This window comes from Lytechinus variegatus, chromosome 4 (genome assembly GCF_018143015.1).
Source record: "Lytechinus variegatus isolate NC3 chromosome 4, Lvar_3.0, whole genome shotgun sequence".
NCBI classification, from domain to species: domain Eukaryota; kingdom Metazoa; phylum Echinodermata; class Echinoidea; order Temnopleuroida; family Toxopneustidae; genus Lytechinus; species Lytechinus variegatus.
Window position 1 is genome coordinate 57568728 of NC_054743.1, and position 15275 is coordinate 57584002.

At 39.2% G+C, this 15275-nt stretch overlaps 1 protein-coding gene across 1 annotated transcript in view; it reads left to right on the plus strand.

The window, feature by feature from the left end:
- Window positions 1-15275, plus strand: part of LOC121413102 (dystrophin-like) — a 146587-nt gene that overhangs the window by 92709 nt on the left and 38603 nt on the right. The window contains exons 31-33 of the mRNA XM_041605867.1: window positions 7143-7307; window positions 8157-8339; window positions 11957-12100. Of these exons, the coding sequence (XP_041461801.1) occupies window positions 7143-7307; window positions 8157-8339; window positions 11957-12100 (492 nt within the window). The remainder of the gene's footprint in view (window positions 1-7142; window positions 7308-8156; window positions 8340-11956; window positions 12101-15275) is intronic.

Below are 15275 nucleotides of genomic sequence, written 5' to 3' on the forward strand. Positions count from 1 at the left end.
ATGAAGGCGGTTCAACTGGCTCTACTTGCCTTCCTCCCCCAAGTTGCCAACCAGTGCATTCTGGTGAAATCAGACAACAGCACAGTGGTCTCCTACATAAACAGGGAAGGAGGGACAAGGTCATCTACTCTTTGCTTCCTAACATTGGAAATTCTAGCATGGTGCCAGAACAATCACATAACCCTAAAGGCTTGCCACATCCCAGGGAAAGAAAATTACATTGCAGACTTCCTCTCTCGGGGAAGTTATCTCCCATCAGAATGGCAACTCAATCTCACCATAGTGGAGAGAATCTTCAGTCAGGGCGACCAGCCTCAGATAGACTTATTTGCATCAGCCCTGAACAAGCAGCTCCCGACTTATTGCACGAAACATCAAGATCCCTTAGCCTTTGCGACAGACTCCCTAACAATCCCTTGGAAGGGGATCCTGGGTTACGCCTTTCCGCCCTTTCCCATAATACCTCAAGTGCTGGAGAAAGTGAGGAAGGAAGAAGCTTACGTTCTCCTCATCGCACCTTGGTGGCCGAGGAGACCATGGTTCACAACACTTACAGATCTCCTAGTGGGGACTCCCAAAAGACTACCCCCACTGGTGGACCTCCTAAAACAACCCGGGACGGACACTTATTACCCGAACCCGGAAAGACTTTGCCTAACACTCTGGCCCATCTCAGGAAATCAGCAACTAAAGCGGGCCTTTCGGAGAGAGCTGCAGACATGGCCTCTAGATTCCTGCGATCCTCCACCAGGAACACTTATGATTCTAGACTCCAGAGATACTTCCGGTGGTGTGACAGTTTACAGATTGATCCAACCTCTGCCTCTTTAGGTAAGATAGCAGATTTCTTACTTCTACTATTTGATGAAGGTTTATCTGTCTCCTCCATAAGGGGTTACAGGTCAGCCATAGCAGCCATTCATTCAGGCTTCTCTAATGGGGAAACTATCTCAAATTCAGTTGTCCTTGCCAGGCTAACAAGATCCTTTTTCTTACAGAATCCTCCTCGCCGAAGACTCTTCCCCAAATGGGACCTTCCGCGGGTCCTTCGGGCCCTGGCGAAACCCCCCTTTGAACCCATGCATAAATGCTCCCTCCTTGATCTGTCCATTAAAACAGCCTTCTTGTTGGCTATAGCTTCAGGTCAAAGACGTAGTTTGCTTCATGCACTCACGGTAAGGCCGGGTCATATCCGTTGGGAGAAGGGCAGAGTCCGCCTGATCCCTAGACCAGGTTTCCTAGCTAAAAATCAAAAAGAAAGCTCTAAACCTTGTGAAATTGTTCTTCCAGCCATTAACAATCTCTCGTCAGTTTCCGAAGATAGGTTATGGTGTCCTGTACGTGCTTTGAAGTGGTACATTGATAGGACTAAATGTATTCGCACTTCCCACCAACTTTTCATTAGTTCAATAGAACCTCACGGCCCTGTTAGTCCAATTACAATTTCCCGATGGTTAGTACAGGGGATCAAGTCAGGTGGAGGGGACGCCATATTATCAGGGTCCATTAGAGCCCACGATACACGGGGCATAGCAACATCTTGGGCGCTTTTTCAGGGTACCTCTATAGAGGAGATTCTCCAGGCAGCCTATTGGACCAATTCCAATACCTTTGTATCTTATTACTTATCCGATGTTATAAGCCGAGACACAGGTTTTGCCTCGGCGGTTCTGTCCTGTCCTAATCGTTCCTAAACTATTTCCAGTTGATATATTTCATTAATGAGGTTGATGTTATTTTTACCCCTCATTCCTAGGGTAGCTTCTCCAGTTGGGAGACTGCTCCATTTTATAGTCTATCAGTTTCTTTATCGTTATGATATCATGTCTGGAAAGGGTCTCATTTCTGCCCCTCCTCCAGTTTTTTCCGTGCTATTCTAGCAATTTGATGAGATGGTATAGGTAAGTATAGCGCAGTGTAGTAAATCAGAATGCTCAGTAGTGAGCATATTATTTACTAACAAGCTATACTTACCTATAACTCCCCACCCGTCCTCCCCTGCAGACTTCGCCCCTCCTTGGCTACGAAAGAGGAGGCTTATATGCGGAGACCGGGTTTTATGGGTCTCGTTCCGTGACGGGTTTCCCAGGCTACCTGAATGCAGTTAGCCTTTTTCGGGGAGTTTTTTACCGGTGGCTATTCGAGTTAGGGTAACGAATAGCAATTTGATGAGATGGTATAGGTAAGTATAGCTTGTTAGTAAATAATATGCTCACTACTGAGCATTCTGGTCACCTTTAACCCTAAATAGACTGGGCTATTTTGACGCCTAAGAAGACGGGGGGGGGCTGATTCAGCCCCCCCTTATGATCTCGGCCGTCGATCTCGCGATCGCGACGAAAATTGGCACACGCGTTACCCATTGCATTATCTACAAAACTATAACATCAAATTCTGCAAAAATCTTGAGTCTCATTAATTATGCTAATTTATGCATAAAATCATAAGTTTGCTCTAATTAATAAAATAATGCCCCTGAAATGCTAATTTTTGTTTCACATACTCTAGATAGGCATCTGATCAAATTGATTTTTAAAAAAATTCAAAATCACATTTATTTTCTTATGTATTCTATTGTTTTCTAAATTTCTTATGTATTTCTCTGTTTTTCGACTTTTGTTTTTTATTGTTTTTTCAATTGAAATTGTTGGGGACATTATTTTGACCGTAAAAAAGATAATATTAATTGATTTTAAGCAGTAAAAGGAAAAATAATGATGCATTTGTGAATATTGGCTAAGAACACTATTTGCATTGGATTTGTACACAAATTCACGTTTTTGAGTAATTTTGGGTCTGCATGCACTTACGAAATGTTGCGTAATTTTGGAACCGCGTACCCGGGGGTCACAATTTTGGTCTCAAAAGTTGCGTGAGACTTGAAAGTAAAAAGTCAGCGAGCGACGCGGTAAAAAAATTTCGCACGGCGGATTAATCGCGAAAAATGTCGAGGGGGGGCTGAATCAGCCCCCCCAGTCTTTTTAGGGTTAATTCACCCATTCACTCAAACATTTTGTGTTGGTAGTCACTTTTTCACATCTCTATCTGCTTTAACTTTATCATTGACAAAAAGGAAAGTTTAATTGCGCAAGCATTCTGCTAAGAGATTATGAATTGTCAAAATGTCTGGTACAACATGTATGAAATCACCCTTTGGTGATAACTGAATTTTTGTCTCACCTGCGTAGCAGAGTGAGACTATAGGCGCCGCTTTTCCGACGGTGACGGCGGCGGCGTCAACATCAAATCTTAACCTGAGGTTAAGTTTTTGAAATGACATCATAACTTAGAAAGTATATGGACCTAGTTCATGAAACTTGGCCATAAGGTTAATCAAGTATTACTGAACATCCTGCGTGAGTTTTATGTCAAATGACCAAGGTCAAAGGTCATTTAGGGTCAATGAACTTTGGCCGAATTGGGGGTATCTGTTGAATTCCCATCATAACTTTGAAAGTTTATGGATCTGATTCATGAAACATGGACGTAATAGTAATCAAGCATCACTGAACATTTTGTGCAAGTTTCAGGTCTCATGATTAAGGTCAAAGGTCATTTAGGGTCAATGAACTTTGGCCGATTTGGGTGTAACTGTTGAATTACCATCATAACTTTGAAAGTTTATGGATCTGATTCATGAATCTTGGACATAAGAGTAATCAAGTATCACTGAACATCCTGTGCAAGTTTCAAGTCACATGATCAAGGTCAAAGGTCATGTAAGGCCAATGAACTTTGGCCATGTTGGGGTTTTTTGTTGAATAACCATCATATCTCTGTAAGTTTATTAGTCTAGTTCATAAAAAGTGGACATAAGAGTAACCATGTATCACTGAACATCTTGTGCGAGTTAGAGTAGTTTTCAAAGTCAGCACTGCTGCTATATTGAACCGCGTGATGCAGGTGAGACGGCCAGAGGCATTCCACTTGTCTACAATAGCTTCCTACCAAATTGTTTCATATGACAATGTTACAGTATAGGGGAAGGCGGGGTAAGTTGAGCATAGGGGCAAGTTGAGCCACCAGCCCCAGGCCAATAATGAAGGAGTCAGACATTGTGGTGGTGTCATGTATTGATGACCCATAGCATAACCCCTAACCCCACCACATTGTTTCCAACTTTGAAACAAAAACTAGTTTTTTAGAGGGAAAAATATGAATTTCAGCCAAAAAAGTAAAAAAGAGTGTGAAATAGATAAGTGCTTTATAAACACACACGTCTTTAAATATAATTAAGACATGATAACAACATTATTAGTCCAGGTATGGATCTTCATTCTTGTCATAGTCTTTTATATGATGGATGCATAATAAATGTGTGGATACAAAATTATCGCACTAAGATCGGGGTGGGGTAAGTTGAGCCAAACAGCATGGGGCAAGTTGAGCCATGGTAATTCCTATGGTCATGTATCTTAAAAAACAAACAAACCATAAAAATCGATTGAAATGCAGGCTGAAAGGAGCAAATTTACATGACTGCTTTTTTCCTTTTACAGGATGTTAGTATTTATAGAGAATTAGCAAGTGAAAAGACTTTAAACAAAAAATTGACATGCTGGTTCTCCCCCCATACATTTTGTACATAGTTTTTGTGGCTCAACTTACCCCAGAAGGTGGCTCAAACTTACCCCATATATGGGGCAAGTTGAGCCATTTGACATCGTTTTTTTCAAAGGTCACGATGACTTTCAGTGTGGGGATAGAAAGTTATTTATAGGTGGAAAATATTTCAGAAGAATTAAATTTCAAGGCAAGGTACTTATTTCGACAAGATTATTAATCATATCAATTCTAACATGCAAAAAGCAAAAACTGTCACAACTTACCCCGCCTTCCCCTACATGTAATGGACATCATCAAGGGCATGAGTAAGAATTCGGTGGATTCGCAATACGGTGCGCCATCTAAAGGTTGCAGCGGACAGGCCAATTTCTCTCTTTGAGTTCGACATCCCGTGCAGGCAGCAGCAGCGCACAGTGCTAGTGTATTGTCATGTGATGATAACAATGGCAATTATATGGCGCCATCTTTTTAGAAATAATCTATTCCGAGGCGCATTATTATTATTATCACCCTAGCTTTAGGTCAAGCAGCCTTCCAGTGCTCGTTGCATATCAAGGAATGAATCCTCATGAATAATAATAATAATATAGGATATTTATATTGCGCACATATCCACCTTGTTAGGTGCTCAAGGCGCTCCTATATTACCCGGCTAAGCTAGGCGTTCATAGCGCACACAGCTTCTAAAGGAATCACTTCCTACCGGTACCCATTTACCTCACCTGGGTTGAGTGGAGCACATTGTGGATCAGTTTCTTGCTGAAGGAAATTACGCCATGGCTGGGATTCGAACGCACGACCCTCTGTTTCAAAGTCCGAAGACTAATCCACTGGGCCACAATGCTCCACGTTGAATCATGGTTGATTGCCGCAATATCATCATACATGATGCATAGCAATAAACTTATCTTGGTGAAGTCATGACATTTTAGCTGAAAACCGATAATTCTGATGATCACTAACACAGGAAAGCATATGTGGGACCGTGTATTAATATTGCTCAGAAAAATACCCGACATTTGATGGAATTCCGTGCTTATCTTGCTCAATTCTCAGTAATTACGCATTTTCTTCCAGAGCCACATGGCACATATTTCTTATTCATAGGTACAAACACTTCGGTGGTAATTTTATTGGATTCTGTTCAAACCCTTTTTGAGATTATTACCAAAACTGGTATTTATCTTTGAAGTTAAATGATTTGTCATGTGATAGATGTCAGCCAATCGTATGAAGAGAATCCATATCACCATTCAGTGATGGATTAGGATTCTGCTTTAGTGTCAAATGAATCAACAAGCTTTCATATGACAGACATACATTTAGGGCTTTATTGCACTTAACTAACACTTCATATATCTGTTCACACTATTGCAGTTATTTAATAATTAGCAAAACAAATCTTGGTATATCAACTGTTGTGTATCTTTATGTTTAGATATGAAAAAAAAAGAATCAAGTGCATACTCAACTCCCAGTGAATAAGTTATAAATCTATGTAAAGAATAATTGAGCGAAGCTTTTCAGCATATTTGGCAAATGCTCATGCTTTCAACTTAATTACCATTTAAGAAAAAAAATTACAAGTACCAAAATATTGAATTTCAGGGGCCTGTTGTATAAAACTTTTTACCTGAGAAAACTCTGGTAAAAACAGAAAACTAAGGTTAGTCTGATTTCTGCCATTGACTTTAACACAGGGCAAAAACTCCGGTAAAAACAACCTGAGTTTTCTCAGGTAAAAAGTTTTATGCAATGGGCCCCAGATGTCAAATTTATGTTTTACAAGCATCAATTATATCAAATGTATTTGATGATTTATTGAATATTTCTGAAGTGCTGCTCTGTCTATTTATTCGTTTTTATATTGTGACAAGGGGAGGCCAGAATTTCTTGACATTTCTTTTTTCTTTTTGGTTGTGGGGGAGGGGTGGATGGGGTTCTAGTTTCCAATTTGAAAGAAATGTGTTTGATTTTAGATTTAAGTTTTCTCTGAAAGGGTATGAGGGGGTAGCAGACCTGCTAACCAGTACGTTTCAGGCGTATTTAGTACGTTTTTGCAACCAAAATACAGCAGTATGTTTTTTCTTTAAAAATATGTTTTTTTGTAAAAAAAAGATATATATATATATATATTTTTTCATATTTTTTTACAATATCGTAATGTATTTAGAAAAATAATCTCTATATGTATCTATTTCATAAAACGAACACAATTATGGTAATTAGATCAATGTAATTTCAGGTAACTTGGGGTTTTTTTTTCGATAATATTGTTAACACCAGGGTGATGATAGACACATGTTTCAATGTTGTTTTTCTCATCTGCAAGAGCAGTGCGCATCTACTGCGCATTAGCTTGCACGCAGCTTGAGTGCCCATATGAGTGAGTGAGCCAAGCATTTTATTATGAAATACAATTTTTTTTGGGGGAAAATTCAGTTTTTTCATTCACAGAATACAGTTTCTCGTTCCCAGAGGTTGACAGGTCTGGGGTAGTGCACCTAACATAATATTTCCCAAGGTATCTTCACTCTATGTGTGCGTGTTGTGCGTATTTCCTTCACCGATTGTAGAGCAAACTAGATAGAGCACTCAAAATCTCACGAAAGCTGAAGAAAGAACTGACGATACACCGCGAGTGGCTAAAGGAGTCCGGTGTGGCCATCGACAAGCGCTCGGCCGACGATAGACCGGGCTGTGCACCTCAAAGTCTTAACGAGGAGCAAGAGTGGTGTAAGGTGTGTTTTAACCAAAAACTCTCTTTTTCTATCTGTCTCTTTATTTTTATTGTCTCTTTCTTTTTGTCTCTGTTTCTCTTTTTTTCGTCCTCTTTCACTTTCTTTTAATATGCCTTGGCCCGCCGTATGTGGTGCTGGAGGAATTGTTCTCTCTATCATTCATTTTTTCACTGTCTCTCTCCTTTATTCTTTCTATCTTTCTCAGTCTTTTTTTTCTCTTCTCTCCATCTTTCATTCTTTTTGCCTTCTCTTTCTTCCTCTCTTATTCTTTCTTTCATTCTTTCTTTCTTTCTTTCTTCCTGTCCTTTCCTTTCCTATCCTGTCCTTTCCTGTCCTGTCCCTTCCTTCCTTCCTTCTATAACTATAACTCGACCATATCAGTTTTCTTTTAAAACTTTTAATTGATGTGCAGTATCTTCATTTGTGAACATAACCTTTAAACTTTTGTTAAAAAGTTTGAAGTTCCGATAAATATACTGAAATGACCTTTTAACGATACTGTTAGCCTATGTTACCGTATGAAGTATATTAAAAAGCCTTGAATTTTTATTGTAACTTAATGTGAAACTAACATTTTTTGTTGTTTAATTTTCACCAAAAGTTCTTGCACTATTAATTAAATGAAGCACTAGTTGGTACTTAACAAACACTGTTTCTGTGTATCACACTATATTTCCCTTCTCACATCAGTATTTTCTCCTTTTTTGGTTTAATCCTTGATGGATTTATAAACAATGTAGTCCCAATATAGAAATACTGTCACAAACATCTTGGGAAATGTCAATCTTATCTTGGCAATTATAATTCTCATCATTCCTCACATTTATTCTGTGCCCACTTAAAATACAGCTGATGGGTCAGGACATCGATAAACACAAGAGGGCGCTGAGTGACGCCCTGGTGCTGTCGGAGCAGCTTTCTAAGCTGTCTCCAGAGGGCGGGCTTGATTCGATGAAAGTAGATGCGGAGGCGTTGCAGCATCAAGCAGGGGAGTTGGAGGGAAAGCTAGCGCAGAGGAAAGCTCTTATACAGGTAGGAATCCTAATCACAGTTTGCTTTTTGATGATGGGGTGATGATGGTGGTGATGATTTTGATGTTGAAGCTGATGATGATGATGATAATGATAATGATGATGATGAAGATGATGGTGAGGATGATGATGATGAAGATAATGATGATGAAGATGATGGTGAGGATGATGATGATGATGATGAAGATAAAGAAGATGATGATAATGGTTATGGTGGTGGTAATTGTGGTGGTGATGATTGTGGTAGTAGTAGTGATGATGAAAATTATGGCGATGAAAAAGGTGCTGATAATGTTGAAGATGATGATGATTTTGATGATGGTGATGTTGATGTTAAAGCTGATGATGACGATAATGTTGATGAAGGTGAAGATGATGATGTTGGAGATGATGATGGTGATGGCGAAGATGATGATGGGGATGGTGGTAATGGTGGTGGTATTGGTGATGATGATGAACATTATGGTGACGAAGATGATGAAGATGATGATGAGGGTGATGATATTGATGACGGTGGTGGTGGTAGTAGTTGTGGTGGTGATGAGGAGGAGGAGGAGGAGAAGAAGGGTGAGGAGTAGAGGGAGGAGTTGTAAAGTCAAAGTGGCAATGCAGTTGAGTGTGGCAGTGCTGGTGATGATGGTAGTAATGGCGATGATTATGGTGATGCAACCATGATGATGATGAGGATAGGGATGATGATGGTGATGATGATGATGACGATGATGGTTATGTTGCAATGATGATGATGGTGACGATGATGATGATGATGATGATGGTGAGAATGATGATGATGGTGATGATGGTGATGGTGGTGATGATGGTGATGATGATGGTGATGATGATGGTGGTGATGATGGTGATGATGATGATGATGATGATGATGATGATGGTGATGATGATGATGATGATGGTGGTGATGATGGTGATGATGATGATGATGATGATGGTGGTGATGATGATGATGATGATGATGGTGACGATGATGATGATGATGATGACAATGATGATGGTGGTGATATTTATGATGCAATCATAATGATTATTACAATTACAGTGATCGTAACAGTAAGCAAATGTAATTTTGGCGTTCATGGTCTTGATGATGAATGACCTGATGATTGTGATAACAATGATAACGATGAAGATCATCATCTTGACACCGCAACGGTCATTTTAAAGAAATGATGATGGTTCTGTTCGATGTGGGTCATTTTTCACGAAGACTTGTGACAATTGCAAATCCACGATTTTACCACCAGCCAATGAATCAAATTGAATAATTTCAGTAGCTTTGGACTGTCATCGCAAATTTGTCGCAACATGATTTATGAAACATGCTCTTGATGACGGAGACAGATACTGAATAAAGGATGCATGCATTCATCAAACATGGAATGATTTGCAAGAACTATCAAGTCTTACTCATTATGACAGAGGTCAGATCCACAGGATCTTCCAGGGGGGGGGGGCAAAAACAGCTTTGTGATAAGCAAAAGCAAAAGATGTCAACAGTTACCACCATCGAAGACACTTTCCCAGTCCAAAAGTTTTCCGACAAAAAAATGTTTCCTATAAGGGGAAGGTTGGGGTGGGGGGCACGTACCTCCATCTTCACCTCATTATAACCATCTGATGACAGTTTGAAACCAAGATGTGTACTCCTCGGCTTGATAATGCATCATCCAGACTAAACAGTCACCCTTATAATGCCATTTATATCCCCATCACCATGACGAGTTGCACCTAATATCCTCTGTTTGTCATCATCTCGGAGACCATTCAGTCATAAAGTAGATGCATTTGATGCAGACCCCGCAATGTATTTGATGAAAGCAATGTGTTTCGATGGCGAAGTCATGCATGCATGATGTCATCGAAGGCGTATCATTAAAGTAATGTCTGACAGAGCAGTACAGAGTTATGAATAGACAGTGGTGGACCTGGATAATCTTGTTAAGAATTGTGAAAAGATTCTGACGTAATGACATGCATAAAATATAAAGGTTAGGGTACCATCATTTTGGAAGCACTGTCCCCTACCCCCCGGGGGGGGGGCACTCTGTATATAATGCATATTGGGTATGTGCCATGGGGGACCCCCATTTTTACACCAAAATTTCCATTCCAAGGCATAGCATTTTTGCCTTATTGAGAAAAAACAAAACAAAGAAAGCCACTCCAAGGCATAGCATTTTGTTCTTATCGAGAAAAAAGAAGAAAGCTCCAAAGCTTTGCATATTTTTCGTTACGCCGTTCCGTTCGCATTGATCTGCTGCAATTTTGGTGAGAAGCCGCCGCAGAGCGCTGTCCGACCATCGTCTCTACCCCTACCCCCCACCAAAATCATCAAAATTGTGATAGGTAGAGCATCTACCCCCTCCCCCTTCAGAACGCATGTGGGAATAGATATTCTGTACGTTTATCATCGCGTTACAATTAGCCTGTTCATCGCAGTGCAGCACAAATGCAGCAACAAACGAATATGCAATATCTTTCCCTATTTTATTTCTAAAATATTTGCACGATTTGAGGTGATAAACACAATATGGGTTGTGAAATATAGATATGTTACCCAGAACCCACTTCTTCCTTTATATGAAAAGTAATTTAAAAAAAAAGTGAAATCTTGCCTTATTTTCAGCATTCCTAGAATTTTCCTTGAATTCAATTTTTCCTTTTAAGAAAAAGAGAGAAGCGGAGAGGGAGAGAGAGAATCTAGATTGATTGATAGAGGAACCAACATGTGATTGTAATTGAAACTTTACGTGTTTTATGAAATATGGTAGTCTGATAGAGATATCAAGATCTGTTTACAGGTCGCATACCATATTTGAACCATAGAAAGATTCATATTATTATGTCTGGTATGGGTGCTTTCTCACAAATTCAGTGTTTACAATGTATGCCTATACGTCCCCACTCTTCTATCTCTCTCTCACTGTCTCTTTCTTTTCCTCTTCCCTTCTTATGCTGTCATTTCATCATGTTTCTCATCCTCTCCTTTACTCCATGTCTCCGTGCTCGCTCGCCCTCTCTGCCTGTTTGTTTGCCTGTTTGTCAGTTTTTCAGCCCTCCTTGTTACCCCAGCTCCTGGAATATTTCCAGTACTTTTTTGTAGCTCTTTCCGTTATCTGTCAACCATTCCTCTTTACTCTCTTCTTTCTTTCTTTCTTTCTTTCCCTCCCTTTTCTTTTTGTTCTTTCTCCACCCCACTCCTCTATTCCTTCTATGTCTCCCCCTCCCTTTGAATGGCTTTCTCCCCCTCCCTAACTCACATCTCCTATTTTTCTCTTTCATGTTATCATTCCTTCATTGTACATTTTTTTCTTTCCCTCAATGACACTTGATAATTCATATCACCTTTCTTATATCTCCTTTCATTTTTACTTACACATTTTTTAGTAGGCCTTTGTATGGATGCCATGCTACACACACTCTCTTTCCCATGATACTCTACTGCAAAAGAAAAAAAAAAGAGAAAGAGAGCATCAAAAAGTATTCCTTTTTAAAATATTTTTCCCCATTATGTGACGCTCTTTCTACTGGTAAAGAAATCGAGCTCTAAAAGTATTCCTTCCTAAAATCTAAACATTTTCTTCTCCATCTTCTTGGATGTAGACCTACCAGGATCAATTGATGGCATTCCGTGGTGACCTTTCAGGGGTCAAGGAATGGATGGGGGAGGCTCAGACGAAGCTGGAGCAATCGCAGAGACTTTCGAGAGAGGAACTAGTCAGTGAGCAGGAGCGTCAAGCTTACCAGGTAAGAATACAATATTCTCTCTTTTATGTTTGTTTCAAATCAAATCACAAAATTTACATAGAATTGGTGTGTACAAATATTTAATTTGTTTTTGTTGTGCGTTTGGAGGCATTGCAAGAAAGTATCACTTATTTCTCCGAGTCAGAGAGTTGCGGGTTCAAATCCATGTCCTGAGGCTAACACTAAGCTTAGCAATGATCATAGAATTTTTTTTAAACATTTGATTGCATTGACTACAATGACTACAATTAATCTTAAAATCAGGCGTGTGATTAATTACTAATCTTTGTGTTCTGGGACCCTGATGTTGATTTCATTTAGCAAGGAATTTATCCACATTGTGCTGCACTCGACCCAGGTGAGGTAAATGCAGGGTACCTGATAGGAATTTATTCCTTGTAACGCAGTGTGCGCAGCGGCTGCTCTCCCAAAGTGAGGGTAATTACGATGCATCACTGTACGGCATTTCTTGTGAAAGGGTTTGGCCATATAAATCAGGTATTCGCTAGAGGGTATTCATTTGTCTCGCAATCTACTATGGTCAACAAGGAAATTCGTGATCACTCTTGCAAAAAGTGTTCACTGGCTTTCTAGGAAATTTGTGATCACTCTCGCAAAAAGTGTTCACTAGCTTACAGTTAATGAGCTTTCGGGTGCCGCTGCAACTCTTTATCAAGTGACGAAAATTGTCTGATATCGTACTCTATTTATACTAATCTCCGTACGCACGAACGCAAGAACAATAGGTGGGCACTGATCCGTTGTGTGATCGGTCAGGCGTTTCACCAACCCGTGCGTCGGTGTGCGGTGCGGCCGGTAATCCGTATATGCAAATAAGCCGGGGTATATGCAAATATGCCGTGGGTCGGCAATATGCAAATGAGACCAAAATTGAACTTGTAAGCTAGTGAACACTTTTTGCAAGAGTGATCACGAACTTCCTTCTTGACCATAGTAGATTGCGAGACAAATGAATACCCTCTAGCGATTATTTTAATCCGCAATAATGAACCTATTTAGTATTAAATCAGGTATTATTATGTGCATGGGCCTGAATAAAGTAAAATCATTATTAGTGTAAGTTTATTCTCTTTGAGCAAGTACAGCTGGAGAACTAGCAATAAATCTTTGAACGTACTGAAAATAAAGTTTCCATCTTTTTTCGATGCATACATCCGTCTTCATCAGGCGTTAGTCGTGGTGTCACTACTGGCGTTGAACTTATTATAACAGTTATTATTATTGTAACAGAACTTGAAGGAACTGTTATTGTAACAGTTAATGTAATACTGCCAGGGATTTTTCAGCACCAATATTCATTTTCATAAATTGCTGCAGGTGCTTTGATATTCATTTTATATTGGACGGTTTAAAATGGGATTATCCAAGAGTTGGGTCTAATTATTGCATGAATCGTACATCTAGATGAGTGCAATATTGCACTAACAAATGGAATATACCTTGTATCCTATGAAGAAATGCTTTGCAATATGGTTATTGTTATTGGTGGTTGTTATTCATTAGATAACACACTGCTGAAATGCCCTATGTAGTTGATAAACAATATCAGATATTATATTTATTTGTCTTCTGATATTGTCATTTTTTTGGCAGTACGCCTCTACAGACTCTGCTGCTTTTAAACTCTTTTTTTTTGTCTTTAAAGGACAAGTCCACCCCAACATATTATTGAGATCAGCATTGAAGGCTGAGCCATTGTTTCAAGAAATGATTAATCATCATGATAGAAATTCATTTGATATGATAAATCATCTAACTAAAGTCAAATCAAATTGGTAAAGATTGTAAATCTCTCTCTCTCTCTTTCTGACAAATTTCCAACGAGTACAACCTTTTGAGGCCTCTCTATTTTCATTGGACCCTTGGGTATTGGGGGCACACTCAGAGGCTTTGTGACCTTTGTGAGGTCAAGGGTCAAAGGTCATGGGATATGTATTTGTATTAGTATTTGGGGCTTGTAATCTCCATGACTTTGAATTTGTGGACTATTTTATGGCAGTGAACTGAAACTAGTTTTGTTTCTCAGGAAGGGAAGGGGATACAATGATATTTGGGGTGGGATTTCGATTTGGAGAAAAGAACCGCAAAAGGGTGAAATTCTTGTTCAGCTGAAAATGTGAGGATATTTTCCGGTATTTGTCTGATTTGAAGGGAAAAGGATCAGGATTGGCAAGAACTGAGGAAGAGGAAACAAGGGCAATGGTTAACATTTAAAACAATTCTGAGCTGCAAGATTCCATTTTGTCTGTGATGTGTTAAGTACTTAAAAAAGTGAAAAGTAAAATGACCCCAAAACTCCATTCCAATTTCATTCTATTTACTTACATTTAAAATCAATCTCCCCAGGAGATTTATGAAGTGATGATTTGTCATTGACAGATATTTTGAAAGTACATGTACATTTATCTCCATGAATTTAATTTTTTTTCTATTCCTAGGTGTCTTTTTATAAAAAAAATCCATATGAACAATATTAAATACAATAATGAAAAAAATTCAGGGTTTTTAAAAACAACACCCTGGTTGCATCATAAACCAGTGTCTTTAAACAAATTGTATGACATTCAACTGCCCCCCCCCCCCAGTCTGCTTGGCAAACCCTTCACTCGAGTAAGGGGTCTGCATTGCAGTCTACTCACGCCTTTTGTAATGAAGGCCAGAATTGAAACAGCAAGTTTTGTATGTGCTAGTCTTTGCGTGGAGACACACTTGTTGATTAAAATTTGAATCAGGGTCTGTGCCTGCAGACTACCCTCCCCCTGCCTGTCAGAAATGTTGGAAACCTTAATTTTTTTTACCTAAAATTTTCATGTTCACGAAATCTTTCAATTCTTCAATTTTGTTCACAAAAATACAAGAGTGCCCCATGAAAGATTGGCTGCTGGACGTCTCACTCCCTCGCTTTCGAGTTTCTTTAACAAATTTATGCTTTTTGCCCACCCCCCCAAAAAAAAAATGGTATGGCATGTGTATATCTAAAGCTCAGAACTATAACAAAGCCAATCAGCATCGCAGATCAATAGCCTTTTCCCACTTGAATTCACTTATTCTAATGACAAATTAATTATTATTAAATCATCACATTTAGATATCTGCTTCATTTCCAAGACTTTGTACATGTACTATATGTTTTCATCCAGTTGCATTTGTAGCC